At 38.9% G+C, this 27500-nt stretch overlaps 3 protein-coding genes across 5 annotated transcripts in view; 2 read left to right on the top strand and 1 right to left on the bottom strand.

Moving 5' to 3' along the window:
• Positions 1-6495, top strand: part of LOC144978915 (mitochondrial inner membrane protease subunit 1-like) — a 7462-nt gene extending 967 nt beyond the window's left edge. For both annotated transcript variants that reach the window (XM_078925528.1, XM_078925527.1), the window contains exons 2-5: positions 1053-1141; positions 2394-2508; positions 2841-2951; positions 4775-6495. In XM_078925528.1, the coding sequence (XP_078781654.1) occupies positions 1053-1141; positions 2394-2508; positions 2841-2951; positions 4775-4840 (381 nt within the window). In that variant the 3' untranslated portion in view covers positions 4841-6495. The remainder of the gene's footprint in view (positions 1-1052; positions 1142-2393; positions 2509-2840; positions 2952-4774) is intronic.
• Positions 6496-12769: 6274 nt separating this feature from the next.
• LOC144979081 (uncharacterized) lies at positions 12770-13441 on the bottom strand. Its single transcript, XM_078925696.1, has one exon. The coding sequence runs from the start codon at positions 13439-13441 to the stop codon at positions 12770-12772; it is 672 nt and encodes a 223-aa protein (XP_078781822.1).
• A 206-nt stretch (positions 13442-13647) lies between these two features.
• LOC144978913 (GDH/6PGL endoplasmic bifunctional protein-like) lies at positions 13648-25025 on the top strand. 2 transcript variants are annotated; one of them, XM_078925526.1, is made up of 5 exons: positions 13648-13755; positions 14988-15231; positions 19008-19706; positions 21157-21245; positions 23211-25025. In XM_078925526.1, exons 3-5 carry the CDS (start codon positions 19009-19011, stop codon positions 24887-24889), a joined length of 2466 nt encoding a protein of 821 aa, XP_078781652.1. In that variant the 5' UTR covers positions 13648-13755; positions 14988-15231; position 19008; the 3' UTR covers positions 24890-25025. The 2 variants fall into 2 exon arrangements, with proteins under 2 accessions (XP_078781652.1, XP_078781651.1); XM_078925525.1 differs by lacking the exons at positions 13648-13755; positions 14988-15231 and adding an exon at positions 15789-15927.
• The last annotated feature ends 2475 nt before the right edge of the window (positions 25026-27500 follow it).

Below are 27500 nucleotides of genomic sequence, written 5' to 3'. Positions count from 1 at the left end.
TTTTTAAAAAAATTATTATTATTATTATTATTATTATTATTATTATTATTATTATTATTATTATTATTATTATTATTATTATTATTATTATTATTATTAAAAAACAAAACAAAATAAGCAAGCTGTAATAATACCGTACAGGACCATTGACTTTTCTTACATGTTAATTTGGGTTCCCATTAGCTCATTTTGTTGAGCACTCGATCCCAGGTACAGTCGAGATTCATTTCTGATCCCCCTGCCCACCCAGCAGTGATTGGGTAGCTGGGTCTAATAGATCTGGCAGAAAGTACTTTGTGATAGACTAGTGTCCTATCCAAAGGGCAGCACACACACACACACACACACACACACACACACACATATGCACACTCAATACCAATCTTCACGTAAACAATAAATGATTGATCTGTTCTATGCCCATTCCATACTACCAATAAATGATTGGTATATGATATTACTTCCTCACCCCCCCCCCCCTCCAGCATCATCAATAACCAACTGATTTGACTGATTATTCTACCCATCCACCAACATCAATAAGGAATGACTGATATCTCCCATTGTTTATTGAGGGTCCCGATAGCTTGGTTTGTAGACCATCCACTTCACACGCAGGGACTGAGATTGATCCCGGGTGCAGTCGAGAATAGTTTTTTTTATGTCCCCCTGTCTACCCAGCAGTAATTGGGTAGCTGGATCTGTTAGATCAGGTGGAAATTACTTTGCGATAGAATAGCGTTCTATTCAAAGGGTAGGGACTGTTGAGTCCTTGGAAAAGGCTCTTTACTCACATTCTCTCACCATACTCAGGTGTAAAATGAGTACCTGGCTGCTAACAGCATTTTCTCTGTCGGAAAAAAATAATGTAATATCGCCTAACAGGCATCATGTCTCGTTCTACATGTTAAGTGTTGCTGTTGGTCAGGGACCCCTTGTAAAGCGCTTTGAGCACGTTTCGTGGATATTGCGTTATATAAAAGCTCAATTTGTCCAATTCCTCAATAAATGTCTGACAAGCCACGTCTCATTGTTTTCTTCCCATCCTACAGTGTGAGGACATATCAATGGAGCCATCCATCCAGCATGGAGACTTTGTCTTGCTCACGCCTTTCAGTGTGTCAACCAATCGGGTCACAAAGTAAGGATGATTTAGTCTACACGCCCTTTACCACCTGCCTGTTTTTGTCATGTATTCAGAATTCAAAGAAAGAAAAAATGCGACCAATCAGCTCAAAAGACTGTTATGACAGGCTTAACCTGATTCTTTGGGGGGTCCAATAGCTCAGTTGGTAGAGCATTCGCTTCACACACAAAGAGACAGAGATCGATCCTGGGTGTAGTGGAGATATTTTTCTGACCCCCTGTCCACCCAGTAGTGATTGGGTAGCTGAGTCTATTAGATCTAGCAGAAAGTACTTTGCGATCGACTAGTGTCCTATCCCAAGGGTAGCAAGCAATTGCTATTGTCAGTTTAACAAAAAAATAAGATTCTTGAATTCCTGCCTGAGTAATTTTGAATAAGTTTCCAATGCTGCGGCCAGACCTCCAGGGTGTACATTGGGCTGTCATCTGCATTTTTGGCAAATCGTGGCAAATTTTGGGAAAATTGGCAAATCGCGTGGCAAATTTTGGGGAAAAAAAGACGCGAAAACAAAATAACGAAAAAAAAAAGTGCGAAACTTGAGAAATGTTGCAGCTTTGCCTGGGCCCAAACCAAGGGAAGCTACTGTCTGAAAGTTTGGGTGCATAAATCGCTTTACATTGTGTAAATTAATAAATGTAGCCTCCTTAAATGTAATAAATTGTCTTTTATATTTATTTTTTTCTGTAACGCTTAGTTCTCCTCGGCAAATTTTTTGGCAAATTTTGGTCTTTTTGTCAAATTTCTTGGCAAATTTTGGGGGGTTTTTTTGGCAAATTTTAGGTCCCAATTTGGCAAATAATGCAGATGACAGATTGGGGGCAAGATGGAAATTTCTAATGCATGAGTCCAAGAATACTTTTTTAATTCACATCCAAAGACCTCATCCATAGTTTTTCATTCTTCTCAAAATTTATTCTTTTTTTTTTTTTGGATGGATTGGTCTCAAGTTTAATGATTTGACTTAAAGAATTATCTATTTTTAGGAAAACGGGATGTGTGTCGCAAATTTATCTTTTTTCAAACTGCTACATTTTTTACAACAGATAATAGTGACGCCTCGTAAATTTTTCTAATATGCTATAGTAAAATTGGGTTTACCCAAAAACCAAAAAGCTTATAATAATATATTTTTTAAAAACTTTGTTTATGTATGTAAGTATGTAAGCATGTTGACACTTCATATCACATCTACGACGGATTCGTCATAATATTTTGTTTCAATTTTATTCCTTTTTTTTTTTGACAGGGGTGATGTCGTGTTCTGTAGAGCCCCAAAAGATGCCCAATCTGTCATATGCAAACGCGTGTTGGGGATGGAAGGGGATGTGGTGGATAATGAGGATACTGGCCGTAAGGAATTTGTAAGTTATAGCATGGTCCGATACGTACATAAACATAATAAAAGTCAATAAATGTGGTAAAGTAAAACTTGGTAATAGGTATAGTGTAATAATATTGTAAAAAGTGAAAACAATTACACAGCATAAATATCACTCTTAAATTGATGTTTAAACGCTTTAGAAATATATATTGTTATAATTATTATTATTATTATTATTATTATTATTATTATTATTATTATTATTATTATTATTATTATTATTATTATTATTATTATTATTATTATTTATTATTATTATTATTATTATTATTAATTGCCATAAAATAATGATGAAGTTTTATTCCATCCCAGGTTGGCAAAGGTCACGTTTGGTTGGAGGGCGACAACAAGGATGCCAGCATTGACTCGAGGGCGTTTGGGGCGGTACCTTACGGGCTAATTATCAGTAAAGTGTCTGCAAGGGTAAGGATTAATAGCTGCTGGTGGTGGTGGTGCTGGTGGTGATGGTGGTTAGAGCTGCACATTCCCGGGAAATTTCAGGTGCTGATAACCCAGGTCAAATATTTATCAACTAGGTACTCGATATTTGGCAAGTACCTGAAAAAAAAAAAGAAAGAAAGAAAATGAAAAAAGAAAAAAAAAGAAAGAAAGAAGATGAAAGAAAAATAAATAAAGAAAGAAAGAAAATGGAAAAAAAAGAGCCCCTCACATTTTTCTATCCTTTTTACTAAGGCACAGCAAGCATTTTGAAAATCTGTAAACATGTATCAGTGGACCGCCTACTTTCTTGTAGTTGTAGAAAACTGACAGAAGGAATCATTTTTCAACCAAACATAACTTTAACCATAAATTTGGCATCCACTGACAACAAACATCAGGCCTTTAATATTCAAATACAGCACCTGGTCTGTAGTATTCACACATTGAGTAGTCGACAACCAAGAATGGAAGTAAGGTCACGAGATAGGGGAGGTCAATCTTTTCACGTTGAAGTATGTCAGATTGGCATATGATATTCCTTTGAGGGACCAAAATGTTGCACATGATATTTTTTCAATGTTTAAGGGTGTTTTTTTTTTCAATATATATTGATAGTTATAGCCAAGAATTTTCTATTATTTTTAATAAATAGTTAAGAATATATTAGAATAGCTTGAAGTATTGTTCCCCTCAAATTAAAAAAAAAAGTTCTTCTCTTTACATGTCCGAACCATTTCAGTCTATCTTCTCTCATCTTTATTAATACATTCTTCACTTCAGTCAACCTTCGAATTCGTTCATTTCTCACTTTATTTTTTCTTGTCCAGCCAAGTGGCCATGTCAACATCCTCATTTCTGCCACCTCAACTTCTTTATCTTGTTTCTTTGTTGTAGCTGCTGTCTCTAGTCCATATAACATTGCTGGTCTTACAACAGATGTATATATTTTGACTACTGATTACTAGATTGAATAACAGGATCGGCACAGCAAGTTGCAAATTCCTACGACCTTGTGCTCACACCAGATGATGGTGCTGGTTGTAATAGTGGTTGTCGAGGTGTTGACGCTTGCATAAAGAAAAAATTTAAAGAAAGAAAAAAAATTGACTGTTGTTGTGAATGAAAATCACCCTTGCATGTTCGAGGATTATGATTTTACAAACACGGAACAGAAAAAGCACTAAATCTAGATTGTGTTATTATAATAATGGTCCAAACATTGGAAAGTTGGCCGCTATGTAGTTGTGATGATGGTTGTTGGTGTGTGATGGTTGTAGTGATGATGTTGGTTGTGGTGGTGGTGGTGGTGGAAGTTGTTGTGGTGAAATGTAATTGATGATGGTTTATTTTGAGGTGGTTGTGGTGGTTGCAAAATGGGAAAGTCGTTTAGAAATTAACAAATTTGATAGCGTCTTGATGCTCCTTTATATTGCTTGGTCTTGTTTTAGTGATTGACAGTGACAAATAACTTTAATGTATTGCTAATTGTTGTTTTTGTTTTGTTTCTTTTTCTTCCTGTTTTATTATCTTCTTTCCTTTTCTGAATTTTTATGTCGCTCTCCCCCCCCCCCCCCCCCCCCTACAACTTTCAGTTCTCATATAATATTTAGACAAAAAAGATTGGGGTGTAGGAGGAGAGATCGAGATAGAAAGAGAGAGAGAGAGAGAAGAGAAAGAAAGAGAGAGAGAGAGAGAGAGAGAGAGAGAGAGAGAGAGAGAGAGAGAGAGAGAGGATTGGGGGGGGGGGGGGGGGGTAATCATGTTTCCAGTTCCATCTGTACAACGTATCCTGTCCTCATCCCCAGGTGTGGCCTCCTCGTCGAATCGGCCGGCTGTCCATGCAGGCAGCAGAGAAGCCTCAGTCTGACTGAAGGCGTAAAGCAGCAACCATCCACCCTTCACCCCCCCCCCCCCTTCATTCCTTCAAACCCTTGTGTTCTACTGTTTCTTCACAACATGTTATTAATTGTTTTATAATGATGTTATATTTTTGAGCATTTGTAACAGTTCGAATGCTGGCATTTTAGATTTAAACTTTGTTTTATTTCATAAGAGTTCCATTTTAACAACTGGGTAGGGTTCTTGACTTCCCATACTAGGCAGGGAAGCATTTACTGTGTCTTCTACCCCACTATATCTATTTTCCAACTTGCTTTTTCTGTCTTTGTCTTGGGATGAGATAACTTGGTTTTGTCCTGGCCCAAGCTGGGAGGGAAACGGCCGAATATAAATATATAATTAGAATTTTGGAAGATTATTTTTTGTCTTGTAAATCATCTCTCTCTTATACACTGATACGTTTCGTTTACATATTATATATGATTTGAAAACATTTGAGTGTCTTCCTCTTAGTGGGGACCTGTGCTTGTGTCTGGATGAGACTTTTAGGTGATCTCAAAACTAAGTACTTTGATAGTGTGGTTTTGGAATCTACATCTGTTTCCTATTTGAACCAATTCCCCTTTGTCTTACCTTTTTTTGAGTGCTTTAACTTTTTACCATCCCATTTTCTTCCTTTTTACTGGTGCTGATATGACCTTAATGTGTTGCAAGCGCTGTAAAATCCTTAAAAACAAAAACAAAACCATTTTAACATTGAAATGATTCCCATTGTCCAAAAAATGCAGGTCAAAATGTGGGAATTTTAAGTTTTTATGATAACTCAAGCAGGATGGAGTATAATTACTCATTTCATATATGTACGTGCGTGTGTTTGTATGTTTGTGTGTGTGTGTGTGTGTGTGTATGTTTGTGTGTGTGTGTGTGTGTTTGTGTGTATGTGTATGTTTATTTGAGTACGTGTGTGTGTGTAGGCTTGTGTTAGTGTGTATGGGAATACGGATGTTTGGTTATGAGTGCATTGTAGATGGATTGAGTGTTGCTGTATTGGAATATGTGTTCATGTTCATGTGAGCTTGGCTATATACAGTGTTCATAACCATATGTGATTTATACCTGTCTGTTAGCGTAGATAACAATATTTATGAATTGTATGCATGAGAATGCTTATATGTATGTATGTATGTATGTATGTATGTATGTATGTATGTATGTATGTATGTATGTATGTATGTGTGTATGTATTTATGCATGTATGTATGTATGTATGTATGTATGTATGTATGTATGTATGTATGTATGTATGTATGTATATGGTTTTGTGCCTGTGCAAGTGTGTGCTGTGTAAAAAAAAAATTATCAATGCACGCAAAAACATGTTATAAGAGAAGCGCTCAATGTAAAAATGTCAGTTACGTGAATAATGAATTAAATGATAAAGTGGTGATTTTGATTTTTATTGTTGATGTTCAAAAATTAATTGAGAGTCAAAAAATGAGAAATTTCAGTTTGTTTGTTTGTTTTTGTTTTTTTTTGTTTTGTTTTTTTTTTTTTTTGTTGTTTTTTTTTTACAGTTTAGCTCACTCATCCCTGACAACGCCTATATCGGTCTTTGACTGTGGCTACTTTTACCCCATCATCATTTATTTACATATTCCTGAGACAAATTATATGCATATTATGATTATAACTGCTTTTATTAATTTTTACATTATAACTTGAGCTTTGATATGATATGATATGATGTAAGCGGGTGGTTGGATGGGAGCATCACCCTTGAATCATATACCTATGATGTTCGCATGGGTGTACGATCCGATAGTGATGTCGTTTCTTCTTCTCTTTACTAGCCTATCCTGCTTCTTTGGTTTGTGATTGTATTTTTGACAGGGGATATTTTTTTTTCTGTAAATCTTCTGTCTGTTTATTCTTGGTTATTTATAATTTAGCTTATGATATCTTTAGGTTATGATTTTGATTTACATTTGTACTATTTTTGTTAGATTGCTTGTTTTTTTGTTTCAGCGGTCTCTCATATAACCTCAATTGTGTTGGAAGAGACCTAAAGCAACAAACAAACAAAAAAAATATGATGTAAGTCCAGATTCATGTAGGCTTTTACAGCCTTTTATCTGCTCTTGTGCATTCATGAACGTATTTAATTCAAGTCTCTCAAAACTGGGCATGCCACATAGTGGAAGGAGGTGTCTGAATTAAACTTTACAAACAGTATTTTTCTGTTTCACAATGAGCGTCAAGACGGCACGTGAATGCCTGCAATGAAGGGGCGTAGACAACTATATAGCGCATTATCCACTAAACATGCTCAGAGTGCTTTACAAGGCAGGAGTCCCTGACCGGCAGCATCAAGAAACACGAAGAACAAGAGATGACACCTGCTAGGCGATATTATATATTTTCTTCTGACAGAGACAACGTTGTTAATGGCCAGGTCTGTTGGGTGGCTTACCATCTGAAAATGGTGTTAAGTCAGAGAGCGATCCCGGGTGCAGTCGAGATTGTATTCTGCCCCCCCCCCCCCCCCTTTCCACCCAGCAGGATTGGGTAGCTGGGTTTATTAGATCTGGTTGAAAGTACTTTGCAATAGACTAGCATCCTATCCAGAGAGTAGAAAGCAATTGCTATTGTCCGTTTCATGCTATAGAAACTGGGATAAACTCCTGCTCCATGGGCCTAATGGCTCTGAAGGACTAATATAAATAAAAATAATTGAGCTGTATCTAGCGCAATATCCACTAGATGTGCTCAAAGCGCTTTACAAGGGGTCCCTGGTCAACAGCAACATTTAACATGTAGGACGGGACATGACGCCTGTTAGGCGATCTTACAATTTTTCGGACAAAGACAACGCTGTTAACGGCCAAGTAGTAGTCATTAATTAAGAACATTGAGGCCCATGGAGTGGAGTTTATCCCGGTTTCTATAGCGTGAAACGGACAATAGCAAATGCTTGATATTCTTTGAACAGGACGCTAGTCTATAGCAAAGTACTTTCCACGAGATCTAACAGGCCCAGCTACCCAATCACTGTTGGGTGGACAGGGAGGGGGGGGGGGATGTCAGAAAATATCTCGACTGCACACAGGATTGATCTTGGTCCCTTTGCATGTGAAGCGAGTGCTCTACCAATTGAGCTATCGGGACCCCCTTTTGGTAAAGTAAATGCTATAAAACGTTGTAGAGCCACCATAGAATTAAACGAATGAGAATACGTACGAAGCCTAAAAAGTGTCCACCAATGAAAGCATTCAGCGCCATTTTGTTGTTGGCTGAGAATGTAGTAATTACCATTCATTCGGTATCTATGTCAACATAACGACACAAGAAAAACAACAAACAATATCAAAATCCACAATAAAATGTTTCAGAACTGTTGCGTATATTTATGGCACAACGAAGCTGTCAAAAAATGAAGTTAGAGAATGTGTGTAATCATGTATTATAATAACCTGTAATGTGTTTTCCAACCACCACATCATCTACTACTACAACCACCACCACAATATCATCACTAACACAACTACTACAACCACCAGCCCCACATCATTATCACTACCACTACTACTACACCACCACCAGCACATCATCATCACTACCACTACTACAATCACCACAACCACATCGTCATCACTACCACTACTACTGCAACCACCACCACCACCATATCATCATCATTACCACTACTACCACAACCACCACCACCACTACTACTACAACCACCACCACATCAATACCTCAACTACTACAACCACCACCACAATAGCATCACTACCACTACTACTACAACCACAACAACCACATCGTCATCACGACCACTACTACTACAACCACCACCATATCATTACCATTGCCAATACTACTACAACCACCACTACCACCATTCATTACCATTACCACTACTACTACAACCACCACAACCACATCGTCATCACTACCACTACTACTGCAACCACCACTACCACCATATCATCACCATTACAACTACTACTACAACCACCACAACCACATCATCATCACTACCACTACTACTACAACCACCACCACATCATCATCACTATCACTACTACTACAACTACAACCACCACCACATTATCATCACTACCACTACTACTACTGCAACCACCACCACCATATCATCATCATTGAAATATTTTTTTTTAAAATTGAGCTTTATATAGTGCAATATCTACTAAATGTGCTCAAAGCGCTTTACAAGGGGTCCCTGGTCAACATTTAACATGTAGGACGGGACATGACGCCTGTTAGGCGATATTACAACTTTTCGGACAAAGACAACTCTGTTAACGGCCAGGTACTCATTTTACACCTGAGTACGGGAGAGAATGTGAGTAAAGAGCCTTTTCCAAGGACTCAACTATGCGCCGAGCGCGAGGCTCGAACCCAGGACCTTCCGATCCGGAAGCGAGTGTCATACTACTAGACCACATAGCCGCATCATTACCACTACTACTACAAACACCACCACCACATCATCACCACTACCACTACTACTACAACTACAATCATCACCACCACCACATCATCATCACTATTACTACTACAACTACAACCACCACCAACACCACATCACCTCACTAACACTCAGTACTACTGTAGCGTGGTAAATGATAAATTGAACACAGTAGTTACTCAGAGTTCGTGCTGTTTATTTTCGAGTGAAAGTGAAAGTAGAAGTGAGTAAGACAAAGAGAAAGATACCACATTACAACGTTACGTAATTCACATATAAAAGAGTTCATCAGTGTATGTCGATGCGATGATCGCCACACAACTCCCCCAGCACAGACATACACTGTCGTCCAGGTATTTGGGACGTCTCGTGCAACGTCCAGCCCGCGTAGTTGTCGTATCTGGTATTGGTTGGTTTGGGGCTTGGACGACTTCTGGTTCGTTCTCACTGGTTGGGTTTGGAGGTCGTCCATGCCTACGGTGGTCGGAAACAGGCACTGGTGTTGTCAGGTCAACATGAGCAGGTTTCAGACGATCGATAGATACATGCTCATGTCGTCCACCCACGTCGACGAGAAATGTCTTTGAGTTTTTTTCGATGACCTGAAAGGGTCCCGTGTAAGGACGACCGAGCGGTCCACCGTGGGCGTCGTTCCGTAGAAACACATATTTGGCCTTGGTTAGACGATGAGGTACAAACGAGCTGGATTTGCCGTGTTGAGATGCTGGGTGATTGTTGTATGGAGCTTTATTGAAGGTTTCTGTTCTCTTTTGTGCCAGGAATGTGTGCGCCGACCATGGGGAGGTGGTTTCCGAGACAAATTCCCCGGGAACGGTGAGTGGTTCACCATAAACGAGCTCTGCAACTGACACGCCGATGTCTTCTTTGGGAACTGTTCGGAGACCAAGCAAAACCCATGGCAGTTCGTCTAGCCAGTTTGGGTTTGTAAGGCGAGCTTTCAGGGATGTTTTCAATGTCCGATGGAACCTTTCAATCATCCCATTGGATTGTGGATGATATGCTGTCGTTCTATGGATGCGAGCGCCAAGGTGGAGCGATACTTCTGTCCAAAGAGAGGAAGTAAATTGTGGTCCGCGGTCTGATGTGATGTCTAGAGGTGTTCCAAACCTGGAGATCCAACCATGGACTAGAGCATTTGCGCAGTCTTTCGCTGTAGTACTCCGTAAAGGTACAATTTCAGGCCAACGGGTGTTCCGATCTATAATTGTGAAGAGATGAGTATACCCGTCAGATGGAGGCAAAGGGCCGACTAAATCGACATGAATGTGACTAAAACGTTTAGCGGGAACTTCAAATGTCTCAAGTGGGGCTTTGACATGTGTGTGCACCTTTGATCTCTGGCAAGGTAAACACTCGCTTGTCCATTTATTTATCTGTCTTCTCATGTCGGGCCATACAAATTTGTCGGCTATCAGCCTCCTTGTTGTATTCCTTCCGGGATGAGAAAGGTTATGTATGATGTCAAAAACAGATTTTCTGAAATTTTCGGGAACAATCGGGCGGGGTTTTCCTGTCGCTGTATCGCATTTAAGTATAGGTCCGTCTTCTGTGATTGGCATAGGGACTATGTTGAGGCTTGGGTAGGCGGTATGGTAGGGAGTTTGGTTTTCCTCGTCCATTTGGTCCTTTGCCATGGCAGCGTAGTCTATTCCGAGGGTAACGCTACTGATCCCAGCTCTAGACAGACAATCAGCTACTGTATTCGACTTTCCGGATATGTGGCGAATGTCCGTGGTGAATTGAGAAATGAAAGCAAGCTGTCGTTGTTGTCGGGCTGTCCAAGGATCAGTTGCCTTTGCCATTGCATCGGCGAGTGGTTTGTGATCGGTATAGGCAGTGAACTTTCTGCCTTCCAGGAGGAAACGGAAATGTCGGATGGCTAAATGTAAGGCAAGGAGTTCTCTGTCGTACGTGCTATATTTTTGCTCTGGTGGTCTTAGTTGGCGGCTGAAAAAACCTAGCGGTTGCCATTTACCGTCCACAAATTGTTGAAACACTGCCCCCACAGCCAGGTCGGACGCATCTGTTGACAGGGCAATAAGTGCTTCTACTTCGGGATGAGCCAACATGGTGATTTGAGCGAGTGCTGTTTTGCTGTCTTCGAAGGCTTTTGTCATTTCTTCAGTCCAAACCAGTTTATGAATTGGTTTCATGGCCTTCATCGATTGGTAGAGGGGGTGTAATAATTCTGCCGCGTGGGGAATGAACCGGTGATAGAAATTTATCATTCCTAGAAATTCTTGCAGGCCTTTTACAGTTGTCGGTTTTGGAAAATCGGTAATTGCATCCACTTTGTCTGGGTGGGGGATTGTTCCAGATTTCGTAACCCGATGTCCAAGAAAATCTATGGTGGTTACACCAAAGACACATTTCCCCAGGCGTATTACAAGGCCGAAATCGCTGAGTCGTTTAAAAACTGCTTTGAGGTGAAGTTTGTGTTCTTTTTCATTTTGGCTGGCTACAAGGATGTCGTCTAAATAGGCAAACGTGCAGCTCATATCCTGGAAGAGTGTATCCATCAGGCGTTGAAAGGCTTGTGCTGAATTCTTTAACCCGAAAGGCATCCTTAGGAATTCAAAAAGACCGAAAGGGGTAATGACAGCAGTTTTGGGCACGTCGTCGGGATGGACGGGAATTTGGTGGTAACCGCGGACAAGATCTATCTTTGAAAAGATAGATTTTCCTGCCAATTGGGCGGTGAAATCGTGAATGTGAGGTATTGGGTAACGATCTGGAGTTGTTTTTTCGTTGAGGCGACGATAGTCTCCACAGGGGCGCCAACTGCCATTTGATTTGGGTACCATGTGTAGTGGTGATGCCCACGGGCTGCTTGATTTCCGAACAATGCCCATCTTTTCCATTTCACTAAATTCCTCTTTGGCTAGGAGTAGCTTCTCTGGTGTAAGTCGTCGGGCTCTGGCGAAGACGGGAGGGCCGGTGGTTGGAATATGATGGCGTATGCCATGTTTGACTTCCTCCGTGGAGAATGTTGGTTGTAGCAGCTCTGGAAATTCGTTCAGAATTCTTCGAAATGGATTAGACGTTGTTTCAATCATGGCTAATTCCTGTGTTTCAATCGTTTGGACTGAACATGGTGATGAAACATAAAAGTCTGCTTCGATGAGACGGCCCCGTCGTAAATCCACCAACAAGTTATGAGCACGTAAGAAGTCGGCGCCGAGAAGAGGATGTTTAACTTCTGCAATGATCAAGCGCGCTTGGTACACACGATCGTTGATTTTTAATGACACGTTGCGCGAGCCATATGTTTTAATAGTTGTTCCATTCGCTGCTTGAAGTGGTGGGTGTGGAGGGCAGGAATTTTTGTCACGCCAGGTCGCTGGGACGACGGACACTTGTGCACCGGTATCAACAAGAAAGTGTGAGCCTGAATGTTTATCTGTCACGAAAAGTTGCTTGTTACTACCAGGGCCAACGCTCGTGACGTTTAAAGTTGTTGACCCTGTCGATCGTTTCCCTGTTCTTTGTTGAGGCCGAATTTTTGACAAGGGGGCAGGCATTTCTTCGCATCTTTCCCATATTTCCTATGATACCAGCAGAGTGCAGATTGGGGTTCTGTTGGGGTTTTCTTTGTATATTTCTGTCTGATCTGGTGTACGTTGTCAAAATGTGTTGATATGGAGACAAAAAGCTGATCTGCCTCTTGGGCCAAAAGTCTAGGATTTGTTTTAGAACTTGAGTTTGCAAGAGGTGCGCGGATGTAGTCGGGGAGCTGTTGCAAAAAAATGTGACGAAATAGGAAACAAGGTTCGTGGTTACCCAGGAGAGCAAGCATTTTGTCCATCAGCACCGACGGTTTGTTGTCACCTAGCCCTTGTAAATTAAAAAGGGCTTGGGCTCTTTCTTCCTCTGTCATTTGGTAGGCCGAAAGTAAAAAGTTTTTAATAGTGTCATATTTGTTGTTTGTAGGAGGTGCGGTCAGGATTGACAGTGCGCGGTTTGCTGTGTCTGTGTCGAGTGCCGCAACAACATGATAATACTTCGTTTCATCTGCGAGTATTCCGCGAAGCGCAAACTGTGCCTCGGCTTGCGCGAACCATGCCACTGGGCTTGTGGACCAGAAAGTGGGTAGTTTAACAGCTACTGCCGCTAATTCCATATTTGTACTTGTTTGAAGTTAATAAATGGTTTGTGTTGAGGTGAAAAATACGTCTCACCTGTCGGGGTCACCAATGTAGCGTGGTAAATGATAAATTGAACACAGTAGTTACTCAGAGTTCGTGCTGTTTATTTTCGAGTGAAAGTGAAAGTAGAAGTGAGTAAGACAAAGAGAAAGATACCACATTACAACGTTACGTAATTCACATATAAAAGAGTTCATCAGTGTATGTCGATGCGATGATCGCCACACTACAATCACTACCATTAGGTTTTGGAGCTTTACTTCATTTGAAATAAGGAAACTTCGGAATTGTATTTGGCATTGTGTTTATATATCATAATATAATTCTAATCAGTTATCTATTTAGAACTAGATACAATACAATATGTATGCCAAATACCACCCCAATTCCCCTTTCTTGTGTGCGGGAATTCCTCTTTCGGCATTGAAATTGAGTGTGAGAGAGTCATCACTACACACATAAACAACAGAAACAATTTAAAAACAAGACTATGACTATGACACGCAACCACTCACACACGAGGCTATACTATTTATCCTTTTCTCTATATAGAATAGGACAAGACAAACAATAGCTTGACTCTCGCTACACTTCGCATTGATGTTTGTCGTCTCACGAGTTCAACTCTCGGTCGACCTGTCAATATTCCTTTTTGCCTCGGACGTAATCATTAATAGAATGTTGTGTGGTTTTGACCGTGAAGAAAACCCTAAGAAGTCACATTTATATCATTTTAGAGAGATCGTTTTGAATAATTTTGAGTTAAACGAGCGAGCAGCAACTTGTTTTCATGAACGGCCGATCAGCGCTTGTTTACTATAGTAACGCGATTCCCAGCCAACATCAAAATGGCGGATATTTTTCTCATCGAGGCCGCTGGTGGTGTGCGAACGAATCGGCGATCTCAAGAAGTGGGTGAGAGAGGGATCTAGAAATGACTTGGGTTTGAAACGAATATTTTTGTGTTCGTAGATAGCTCACACGGTATAGCCACGCTCTCACCTGCCAGGCGGAGTTGTCGTACCAATAAGGTCGCAGGTTCGAACCCCACCACCGCCGCGAATAATTTTTGTTCTCTATTGTCTTCTGGCACTTTTCTACTCACTTCATATCTTGTTGTTACCAACATAAGTGCCTGCTCCACTCACTTTTCTGAATTAAAAATTCACCCCATACACCGGAGCATACTCAATGTCTCAATCGTTTCTATGTTATATGTTTGTGTTGAGAATATTGGCTACTAAGCTTAACTGCTGGTCAAAAATTACTACGCGATGGTGGTGTGCGAACGAATCGGCGATCTCAAGAAGTGGGTGAGAGACGGATCTAGAAATGACTTGGGTTTGAAACGAATATTTTTGTGTTCGTGGATAGCTCACACGGTAGAGCCACGCTCTCACCTGCCAGGCGGAGTTGTCGTACCAATAAGGTCGCAGGTTCGAACCCCACCACCGCCGCGAATAATTTTTATTCTCTATTGTCTTCTGGCACTTTTCTACTCACTTCATATCTTGTTGTTAGCCAATAAGAGCACCGTACGGTTTCCATTGGGTAAATTCCTTGAGAGCCACACATCTATAAATCCAGAAGAGGAATCAACATTACGAGTACGAGTTTTGCATGAGCTAGACTCTACAATTCGTTGAATAAAAACTTCAAACAGGTTCCCTCGCAAGACTTTTGACAAGGAGAGACAATGTACAGGGCAAACGTGTTGACCAATGAAGCTGTGGAATTAGCAAATTCAGTTATACCAGACTCGGAAGTAAGAACACAAAGGTTAACCTTTACCTCATCCACTTCTTGTATAATAATAACAATAATAATAATAATAATAATAATAATAATAATGATAATAGCTATGTGGTCTAGTGGTATGACACTCGCTTTCGGATCGGAAGGTCCTGGGTTCGAGCCTCGCTCGGCGCATAGTTGAGTCCTTGGAGAAGGCTCTTTACTCACATTCTCTCACCGTACTCAGGTGTAAAATGAGTACCTGGCCGTTAACAGCGTTGTCTCTGTCCCAAAAATTTGTATTATCGCCTGGCAGGCGTCATGTCTCGTCCTACATGTTATGTGTTGCTTGGCCAGGGACCCCTTGTAAAGCGCTTTGAGCACGTTTAGTGGATATTGCGCTATATAAAAGCTCAATAATTTTAAATAGTAGTAGTAGTAGTAGTAGTAGTAATAATAATGATGATAATAATAATAATAATAATAATAATGATAATAATAATAATAATAATAATAATAATAATAATAATAATAATAATAATAATAATAATTGAATGCTCCTTTTGAATCGTTGATGCAAGTGATGTTGCAGAAGGTAGGTACATGTTTTTAAACATCAAAATGGCTGCGCCCATTTGATTCATAACAAACGTCAAACTCAAACGCCAATACAGATCTGAGACTGAAATAGCATCATCTTTTTTCTAGATATGGAGGGGCGAAAAAGGTTTGAAAAAAAATTAAAAAAATAGACTTTTTAGTTGCTTGCATCTAGTATAACTATAATATGTGTCTGTCATTAAAACTTCTAATACGCCCCCGTCATCTGTCTGCTGTCGAGACTCAAGACTAGGCTAGGATAGGACCAAACAGCGGTATTTATAGACCCACAGAGAATAAAGAGGCTTCTCTTCTTATTTTCTGTGAATCGACCCATCAGCGTCCACGAGTTTTAGATAGTTTTAGAATGTAGTTTAGCACGCTGCGGGGCGGTTTGGGTCTGTTCTAGAAAAAAAAAAAAAAATGAATTAGACGTCTACCTGTATTTGTTGGGCGTATCTATCTATTTAGATATCTATAGTTTTAATCATTCTGTATCGTCATTAAGCATTAGTACTACGTTGGTTAAAAAACATTTTTGGTGAAAAATATAAATTGTCTGTGTTGATACCCCTTTTGCAACCTAATTTAGGGGTTTGGCATAAGAAAAAATGTAACAGAGATTTTATAGCTTTAGCTTATGGAATTTTGATTAGAACATTACAAAGTTCAGGATCAAAATGTTATGACAAAATTAATTTAAAATATTTAAAATATATCCATAACAATAAATATGATTTTAAAAATTAATCGTCCACAATACAGTGATGATAATCTTCCGCAGAGCCGCGTAATTCCGGGTTTTGGGATTTTCTCATAAATTTTCCGCTGACCTTGCCATGTCAAACATTTTCCTCTGATAAAAGTTCAGGTCAAGTGGTGGATCCTTGAAAAACAATCATCATTATGTCTTGTGTCATATTTTGACACCTGTGCTCAGTTGCATGAATTTTTGGTGACACTCACTCTAGACAAATTGGCGCCAGGTGTCAAAATTGAGATAGGGCAATTGATGGTCGAAAAGGAAGGAGGTGAGGGAGGGGGTAAATGAGTCTAGATTTTATTTGTAAGTAGGTCAAGAGTGGTAGTACAGTTACAGTTATAATATGTCCGTTTAAAAAGATAATTATTATATCTTGCCCCTAATTAGAAAAAAAGCCCCATCAATTAAACTACTCTCTCCCTCTCTCTCTCTCCCCCATCCCTCTCTCTCTCTCTCTCTCTCTCTCTCTCTCTCTCTCTCTCTCTCTCTCTCTCTCTCTCTCTCTCTATCCATTTCTTTTCCTCTTTCTTTATTCTATTTCTCTTTTTCTATCTTTCCCTTATGCATATTATATCTCTGTCAACCATTCCTCTACCAATCTTCATGTTAACTTTCTAAAAGTCATCTGGAAAAGAGAGATGATATTAATCTGTTACATTTATAATGGGTTCTCAACTTAGTTTTTTAAAACTCATTAATTGTTATCTTAGTTTTTACATGTTTAACAATTTTAATGTATTAATGATACTTGTGTCTTATTTGTAAGATTCGTAACACAGATATAACAGTAAAAACAAATACTTTCATGCCTTTTGACTTAAAGCTAATATAAAATTTCTTGAATAGAAGATATTTTTAAAAAAAAAACTTTTTAAGGAAAAGATAATTCATTAAAAATGTACATAAAGTATGTTATATCTCTACTATTAATAATAGATGTACACTATAGGGGTAGCAATATAATATACAAAACTATGATATTTTATGTTATGATTTTGTTTGAGTTTGACCGATGGACCGTTACATTTTCCTCCTTTTTGACAAATTGCCAATATCATCACTGACAATAGGAATCGAACCCAGTACATTCAAGGTTAGAGTCTGACAGCTTAACCACTGCGCTACGGAGCCACATGACTATCCACGGCATTTAATCACATCTTTCTAGACTAGAACATTATTTTAGCTTCAATGCAACTTCTATTATCTATCTGTCTTAAATTTCAGTTGCATGTCATTGGCGCTTGTTTAATGATTTATTTTTTTTAACAAAGACAACATTTTCACAATATAACTTTTACTATGTCCAAATACAGAAACACATCATCGATAGTGAATAGCATCAGAGGGGCAGAAAAACGATCCGTTTACACTGTCAACGGAGGTGCATAAAAAACACTACGAATTCGGACAGCATTTCAATTCGGACACCCAACTGTATTTACTGTCTATTTTAACATGCGGCTATGTGGTCTTGTGGTATGACATTCGCTTTGGATCTGAAGGTCCTGGGTTCGAGCTTCGCTCGGTGCATAGTTAAGTCCTTGGAGAAGGCTCTTTACTCACATTCTCTCACCATACTCAGGTGTAAAATGAGTACCTGGCTGTTAACAGCATTGTCTCTGTCTGAAAAAAAAAAAAGTAATATTGCCAAACCTAACAGGCGTCATGTCCCATGCTAAATGTTAAATAATGCTGCTGTTGACCAGGGACCCCTTGTAAAGCGCTTTGAATACATTTAGTAGATATTGCGCTATCAGGGCTGCCAGATGATTGCGGAACCGCGAAAATTCGCGGTTGAAAGCGGCTTCGCGGTGCCGAATTTTCGAGGCCATAAAAAAAAAAAAAAAATTGAAATAGCAAGTTTTTGTTTTTTTTGTTTTTTTTTATCCCCAAAATGAACTGCCGACATATTATGATTAGGAAGGAGCTCATTTACGATGAATGAGTAGAGATATGTAGATAATATTAATATGGGGCAGTGAATGGTTACTTTTTGAGGGTTGGTGGGGCCTTTGAAATTAACGTTGCTTAGTTTGTTTAATGTATTTCTTCTGCACAGTAATCCCTCTATCAACTCTGCACTCTCTTGTTTAAGATATGTATTGTACAATAATCTTTACTAAATTGCTTATATTGAAATGCTAATTTATAAAGAGTAACATTTTTATGTACCTTACTTCAAAATTCAGTTTTCATAGTGATTTCTGAAATTCAGTCCGTGTCCAAGAGACACCCCACCCCGTTTGGTTGGAGCGGATTTTTTCAAACCTGCCTGGCAGCCCTGGCTATATAAAAGCTCAATTTTTAAATTTTTTTTTACGCATAAACAAAATAAGAATTATGACAAAAAGTTAGGTTCCGATTTAACTTAGCCAGAATGAAATTCTGAATTTTTGCAAAGTATAATTGTGATACCATTATTTTCTCTATTTTTTTTCCAGCATGCTATGCTGCGTTTTATTGGCTTTGTGTTCTCACATTCCCTACGGCTTGGCTGATGGCCGAGAAAGAAATCAACACACCATCCTTTTTGTGTTTGGGGCTAATGGAAACTTAGCTACAAAATACCTGTGGCAGTCAATATTTGACTTGTATTGTAACAGGATGTTTGGTACGAGTGAACTGAATAATAATAACAATCATTCTTTAAGCTTTTTTGGAGTTGGATTATCTGAGCAAAAGGAGGGAAGTAACTTGCTCAACTTGAATCTCAAAGAAAACATTAGATGTGATGATGACTTGCTTCGGTCCCTGTCCTCGACTGATTGTGCTGGAAGAAAGAGAAAGTTCATCGACACAGTGGATTATGTGGAGTACACTGACAACCTGTTTTGCTCTAAATTTCAAGAAAAAATGTCTGCCTTTAACTTTAAGGGAGATAAGGTCAAAGTTGTAATGTACATGTCCTTATCAACAACTGCTTACGTTTCTGTCATGGATAATTTTAAGAAATATTGCCCCAAGAGTGATGTCCCCTCAGGCATTGACATTCATTGGGTTTTAGAAAAACCTTTTGGTATGGATAAAATTAGTGCTAACAGTTTTTCTGAGAAGCTGCAAACGTCTTACAGTGAGAATGAAATTTTCCACGTGGACCACTATCTACATAAGTCTGTTGTCAAAACCATTCTTTCCTTCAGGTGGGTAAATATGTTTTTTTAAAAAATTATTAGCCATGTAATGTCTTATATAGCTTAGAGAAACTCAAATTCATTGAGCATTGACCCAACAACACCTTAGTGTGGCTATGTGGTCTAGTGGTATGATACTCGCCTTCTGACTGGAAGGGTTTGAGTCTTGCTTTGAGCAGCGCGTAGTTGAGTCCCTGGAAAAGGCTCTTTACTCACATTCTCTCACCGTACTCAGGGTGTAAAATGAGTACCTGGCCGTCAACCGCATTGTCTCTGTCAGAAAAAGAACTGAAAAATCACTTAACAGAAGCAATGTCTCATCCTACATATGAAGTATGGCTGTTGGCTAGGGATATTTAGTAGTGGATTGCTCAAGTTTAAGTTAAAGAATGAAAATGGTCAATGACCTTTGAAAAGAAAAAAAACAAACAAAAAAAAACTGCAATACACAAATTGTATTCACGGAGACCTCACATAAAAACAACTGAGGCACATTGCCGTCAAACTTGTATTTAAGGACCAATGTCAAACGATTCATCATGACTTGTAAGATTAAAATTCAAGTCATTAATCTGAAGACAATATAATGATATTATTGTAGCATGCAATGTCTTAATTACAATGGCGGTAGTAAAGTACACAATGTTTGTTGAGTACCACATACTACACCTTGTCAAATAACTTATTTCTATTCTGTTCTGGATAAAATATTTACTTTACTTGATCTAAGTTAAGAACGCTGCTTTTCTGTCTTATGTTTCAAAAATATTTGTCATAGATGTTACTATGATGTTAATTTGCATATTTGACTCACGTATATAAAGATAAATGATGTATATAACAATTTCAGGTGCCCGATATGCGTGAAATAGGGCAATAATCAAAATGGTGATCAAGCCATTTATTTTTGAAAAGCCAGATTTTTTTTTTAGATTAGAGAGGCCGCTGAATTTTTAAAACAAGCTTAATAATATTTGCAGCCTTTGGCCTGAATAAGCAGATATCTAAAATAGTTTTTCAGAGAATATGCAAAACAAAGGGTGATAGAGGATATCATTATATTCATATTTTGATGGCCAGGACAATAAAGTCGTCCTTCAGAGCGGTTAAGACCCCATGAAGCTGGGGTTTATCCTGGTTTCTATTGTATGAGAATGACAATTATTGTAATTGCTTGCTTGCCTTTGGACAAGATGTCAGCCTATTTCAATGTACTTTCCCCTAGATTAACAGCTACCCAATCATTACTACTTGGTGGAGAAGATCAGAAAAAAAAAAATTTTGACTGCACTTAGGAATGAAACTGGTCCATTTGCATGTGAAGTGAATGCTCTATCAACTGAGCTATCGTGACCCCAACAAGCATAATTGTTTTAACAAAACTAATTTATTAAGGAATTGGTTTTGAATTAATATTGTCATTTTGGCATTTTTTTTTTTTTTTTGGTTTATTTGTCAGGTACCTTAATAAGAATTTGGATGCGATTTGGAATAAAGATTACGTTGAGAGAGTGGAAATTTTCTTGAAAGAAACTTTGGATTTGAAAGGTAAATTTTAAAAAGCCATACATTTTTCTTTCCTTTTTTCCAATTATTATTAACCCCCAATTTGCTCATTGTGACAACATAGATGATTCTGGTTGACATCAGACATCCTGTTTGTGTAAATGGTGCTGCTCGAAGCTTGAAGAAATAAATGATAACGTGAAGTTGAATGTAAGCTTCAATTTAATTACAAAAACAGATCAAATTAACGTTTCGGGTTTCCCCTTTATCAACAAAACAGGATGATTGAAACACCACAGTTGAATGAGATGATCATCTGTTTTTGTAATTAAATTGAAGCTTACATTCAACTTCACATTATTATTTATGACATCCTGTTTGATGGATCATCTATTCCTTCATGGAATATGTAAATGTTGATCTGTTCTTGTAATTAAATCGAAGCTTACATTCAATTTCATATTATTTATTCCTTCATGGAATGGAGAGAAAGATAAAGGGAGTAAATGTAAATCATAAATAAGGGAACAACACATTTGTTTTTTGTGTTGTTCCCTTATTTATGAGTCACATTTACTCCCTTTTTGGTTTTACTTCATGGAATGCCTAGGTAATGGGATCCAATGGTACCGTTGCAAAAGGGCGTAATTTTTTTCTGCTTCCAATTATTGATGCTGATGGTTTTCCTCATATCCACGGAAATCTGTGATTTTCGACTCAGAGGAGGAATTTCCTCCTTTTAAAAATTTACATTTCCCACCAATCAAATTTACTGGCAGTGAAAGACTTGATGTATGATGGAACAAATAGGAACAGTTTCCAACTCTCCATGAGGTTAGCTAGAGTATCAATAAATAATAAATAATAAATAAATTGAGCTTTTATATAGCGAAATATCCACTAAATGTGCTCAAAGCGCTTTACAAGGGGTCCCTAGTCAACAGCAACATTTAACATGTAGGACGTGATGTGACGCCTGTTAGGCGATATTACAATTTTTTGGACAAAGACGACGCTGTTAATGGCCAGGTACTCATTTTACACCTGAGTACGGTGAGAGAATGTGAGTTAAGAGCCTTTTCCAAGGACTCAACTATGCGCTGAGCGCGAGGCTCGAACCCAGGACCTTCCGATCCGAAAGTGAGTGTCATACCACTAGACCACATAGCCGCACAATGATAGTTTATCATCTAAATTGCTCTAAATGTGGAGGTTAGTGCAGTTAAAATGGGGCTTAAAGTTAAAGACAATCGTTCAAAATTTTCCTCCTTTTTCACTTTTTTTTTTTTTTTTTGGTCACCATCAGCATTGAATTATGGTATAAAAAAAGAAGTTCTTGCCCAGTTTGTTCATGTTACTTCAGTTGACATTCCTAAATGAAATATTAGCATCAAACAGCTGTCCATAGATATACAGATATTTGATTTTGGTATTTCTTATCATTTTAATTCTAATTTCACTTTTCGGAGTCTGATTCATCCCGGCATAACTTTTTATGGAGCTGGGTCTCATATGGTGATAATATTAGAAAGTTAAACCACCGTTATATTAATAATGCAAGATATTTTAGAATGAGACAAAAGTCTGTAAGTGTAAGCCTTAAGGTTTACCAAAAACAAAAAACTTGGGCTCTTATTTTAGCGCAATATTCACTAAACATGCTCAAAGCGCTTTACAAAGGGTCCCTGACCAACAGCATCACGTAACATGTAGAATGAGACATGACATCTGTTAGGCGATATTACAGTTTTTTTCGACAGAGACAACGCTGCTTACAGCCAGGTACTTATTTTACACCTGAGTACAGTGGGAGAATGTGAGTAAATTGCCTTTTCCAAGGACTAGACTATGCACCGAGTGAAGTTCAAACCCAGGACCTTCCGGTCTGAAAGCGAGTCATACCACAAGACCACATAGCCACACAAAATAAAAAACAATGTATCCTAATAATTTTGTGACCTAGACTATTTCTAATTTATGTAAATTTTGATATATATACATTGGCAGATCGAGCGTCTTTCTATAATGCAATGGGAGTTTTACGTGATATTCACCAAAATCATCTGACAGAGTTGCTTACCTTGATTGCTATGGAACTTCCCATTGATGTCACAAATGCGAAGGAAATTTCAGAACTAAAAGGTGACCTCATTAGACACATTGAGTCTATCAAGAGTCACGACTCGATTTTTGGACAGTATGCAGACTACGCAAATCACGTCACACTTGAGTTGGGCAATGTTACTAAAACTTCAGATGTTCCAACATTTGCTGCCGTTTTGGTAAGAATAAATTCATTTAGATGGAAAGGGGTACCGTTTATACTCGTGTCGGGAAAGCAGCTCAACAGAAAGGAAAGTTATGTCCGAATTGTTTTCAAGAATAGACAAGTTTGCGTGACCAAGTGTGCAGACAAGGGATCTGGATTCAGCGACGTGTCGTCAAGACCACAAGTCATTTTCAGTATTCACAACGGGGACTTGTCTCGTCCAGCTATTCTTGTGTCTAAATCTTTGGGAATGCCAGATTGGCCCAGTAATGTTGGCCCTGCTAGTTCTGATAGTCTTGTATACAACAACGATGCCATGGTGTACTTGACACCAGTCGATGCTTTTCACACCGGCGTTGTCATAGAAGACTCACCCGCTTATCATTCTGTCATCCGCGACATGGTAGACGGTATTGGCAGCCATTTTGTTTATACAAAACAGTTGCTCTTGTCGTGGCACATTTGGGATTCCGTTGTCACAGCCAGCAACAAGAATGTGAGAATTTACAATCAAGGGGATGCACACGGAGTTCTAGATTTTCAATTTGATGAAATAAAAGGCTTGTCTTTTATCCAGGAATCTGATTTGAATTTATACAAGGATTCTGGGAAGGAAAAATACACGTTGAAGCATGAGAATGACGTCGACAACAAAAACATGCAATCAGAGTCTCCGGCTCTTTTTATGGGTTGGAAACTTGTCACCTCGACATCAGATCTTTTGCCTTCCTTCCTGGCAAATGCGATAGCAGCACTGGCCAACGAGGAAGTGAAAGCCAAAGGGTCGTTCCATTTGGCTCTCTCAGGAGGTTCTAGCATCGCTCCCGTTCTTCATTCCTTGGCCAGGACCTCTCTCTCATTGCCCTGGGATTCCATACACATCTGGCAGGTGGACGAGCGCTGCGTGCCATACTACGATGAACTGTCCAATTTCGGTATGTTGGACAGAGAGCTGTTTCGTCAGGTCGACATTCCATTCTCTAACATCCACGCCATGCCAGTGGATATTGCCAGTCATTCCTGCGATGAGAGTCTTGGTGGCGCTCATCTCTACACGGACACTATAAAAACTCACGTCATCAATGGCCGTCTCGACATGACCATTTTGGGGCTAGGCGTCGACGGCCACACGGCCAGTCTGTTCCCGGGAAGTCCTTCTCTCCACGTCGACTCGGAAACGTTTGTAACCATATCAGATGATGGGCCGGGTGGCTCGCGTCGGCGAATGACCTTGACCTTGCCTCTGATCAACATGTCTAAGCACGTTGCCGTGCTGGTTACGGGAGAGCGTAAAAGAGACATCTTGCAACGTCTGGAGGAGTCCAGGTCAGTGGATCAGTATCCTATCTTGGGGGTGAGACCATCAAACGGGACTCTTACCTGGTACATAGACGACCTCGCATTGTCTGTACAGTGATTTCCCCTTAACTGATTTTATCTTGAGGTTTATAGTCATAGTAATTAAAAAAAAAAAAAAAAGAAATAGATTATGCACCTTTTTCAAAACACGTGCCATAGGTCATAAAGTGTTCATAAAACAGGATTCGCTAATTGGATTCAGTAGTCTGATGTCACATCCACCCAGCAATGAGCAGCTTGGTTCTAAACAAAGAAAATCCGTCCTTTTTATTCTTCATGCTGGCTAGACTAGAACTTTTTCACATGTCATGTGATCAGAATGTATAAAAGTCAAAACATGATCAGATTTATAATGTTTTTCTCCTCTGGATTCACTTTTATGGTCATTGGAGAATTTCATAAGGGCATCCTCCATTGTTCCGATAGTTTAGAACCAGTTACTAAGTTACTATGCGTCATTACGAGGGAAGTGACATCACGACTGTTGAAGCCTATTGCAATTGTGACTTGTACACAAAGATAGATTCTAGATAAACAAATAGATGGATTCATTAATTAATATAAACAATAGGGAAGAGAAGTGTGATGTCAAAAAACTGGTTCCTATCCCAATGGAAGTGTAAAATCAGTCTTTCGCTTTCGGGGGGGGGGGGGGGGGGGGGGAACTGAGTACATACTTTTTGTAAATGATTGTCTGATTTCATAGTGATGCTATCTTATTTTCTAGTCTCAAAATATTAGCTGGTTGGTTGTCAGTAAAGATCATCCATCCTGGTCCTTGTACGAACGTCCTGTCATCCCTACAATCGGTCTATTACATCCTGCTACTAAAATAGTCATGGCATCTTATGATACTTGAATTTGTTACCTGTTCATTACTAATTAGTCCTCCAAAGGACTAGTTACATATAGATAGTTCGAAGATGACGTCACTCAGGTCTTTGTTATTGTTTTCTGCCATCCGCGTTTTATGAGTAATTCTCACTGAACTGTATCAACCCGACTATAAACGTTCATGGATACACACAGTTTTGTGTGTTGGTCCGTTATACTTCCGGATGGCAATGTTATGAGCTTCTTAGCCAAGCGCATACTATCTATACACTGCTAAGGATTTTGGAACCAGAAAAGTTGGTGGTGACGACACGACTTGCTCTTCCCTTCTATTAAATAAATAACTATGTTGATTAGTGTTTCGATAAACTCAGCCATAGAGAAATAAATTGTGTTTGATGTGACCCATCGCCTCCAAATGGTAGTATGTCAGGACGATTTAGATGATTAAAGTTGAATTTGTATTTATAGTTTGAGGGGGGGGGGGGGGGCCCAATAGCACTAGCTTCACAATCAAAGGGACTGAGATCGACCCCCGGGTGCAATAGAAGGCTTTTTTCTTATCAGTTCCCTCCCCTGTAATAATTAGTAATAATTTGAGCTTTTTATATAGCGCAATATCCACTAAACATGCTCAAAGCGCTTTACAAGGGGTCTCTGGTCAACAGTCACATTTAATATGTAGGATGGGACATGACGCCTGTTAGGCGATATTACAATTTTTCGGACAAAGACAACGCTGTTAACGGCCAGGTACTCATTTTACACCTGAGTAAGGTGAGAGAATGTGAGTAAAGAGCCTTCTCCAAGGACTCAACTATGCACCGAGTGCGAGGCTCAAACCCATGACCTTCCGATCCGAAGCAATTGTCATACCACTAGACCACATAGCAGCATAGACCTGTCCGCCCAGCAATGAAAGTTAACACATCTTGTTGGCCCTTTATTTTCTGGGATTTTGTTTTGGATTTTGTTCTTTTCTAAGTGTGTTCCATTGATAATGGATAAAGTCAGCCTTGTTTAAAGTCAATCAATCTTTCTGGTCTGGCAGTGTTGTTGCCTGTATCAGGATTTCATTGTAGATAGTATGCGCTTGGCTAAGAAGCTCATAACATTGCCATCCAGAAGTATAACGGACCAACCAACGCACAAAACTGTGTGTATCCATGAGCGTTTATAGCCAGGTTAATACAGTTCAGTGAGAATTACTCATAAACGCGGATGGCAAAAAACAATAACAAAGACCCAAGTGACGTCATCTTCGAACTATCTATACAGGAATAGCCAACTTTTGTTCGTTTCCATGTCCTGATAGTCTTCTTTTTTTCTTTTTTTTTTCTCTCATCAAAACAGAGGAATATTTTACTTAGGAAAACCTCAAAAATTAATCAACAAAAATGAATTTTGATTCCAATATCTTATTATTACTACTTGTTGAAAGGAGGACGTGCTATAATAATATAATATTTCTGTGCCATCTCTCTGGATTTTAAACTAAATGTATTTATGTTTTTGTTGTTGGCTGAATACGGGTTTTAAGCCCGAAATGTTCCGTGTTTGGTATTTGGATCTTTTATGAAGATGTTCATATTCATTTTTTTTATTACTTTTTACAGTCCACAGCTTCTAGCAGCTTACTTTATATCACTTTGACATAGGGAAACCTTGCTAGGCACGCCCTTCAAAAAAGGAATCTCAGATATATATATATATATATATATATATATATATATATATATATATATATATATATATATATATATATATATATTATGATATATATATATATATATATATATATATGTCCACTCAGCAGTGATTGGTTAGCTGGGTCT

Source organism: Berghia stephanieae, chromosome 8 (assembly GCF_034508935.2).
Source record: "Berghia stephanieae isolate SIO BIC M18660-M18661 chromosome 8, UCSD_Bste_1.3, whole genome shotgun sequence".
In the NCBI taxonomy this organism is placed as follows: Eukaryota; Metazoa; Mollusca; class Gastropoda; order Nudibranchia; family Aeolidiidae; genus Berghia; species Berghia stephanieae.
The sequence above is the reverse complement of the archived record's forward strand: the minus strand, read 5'-3'. Positions and strand labels throughout refer to the sequence as shown.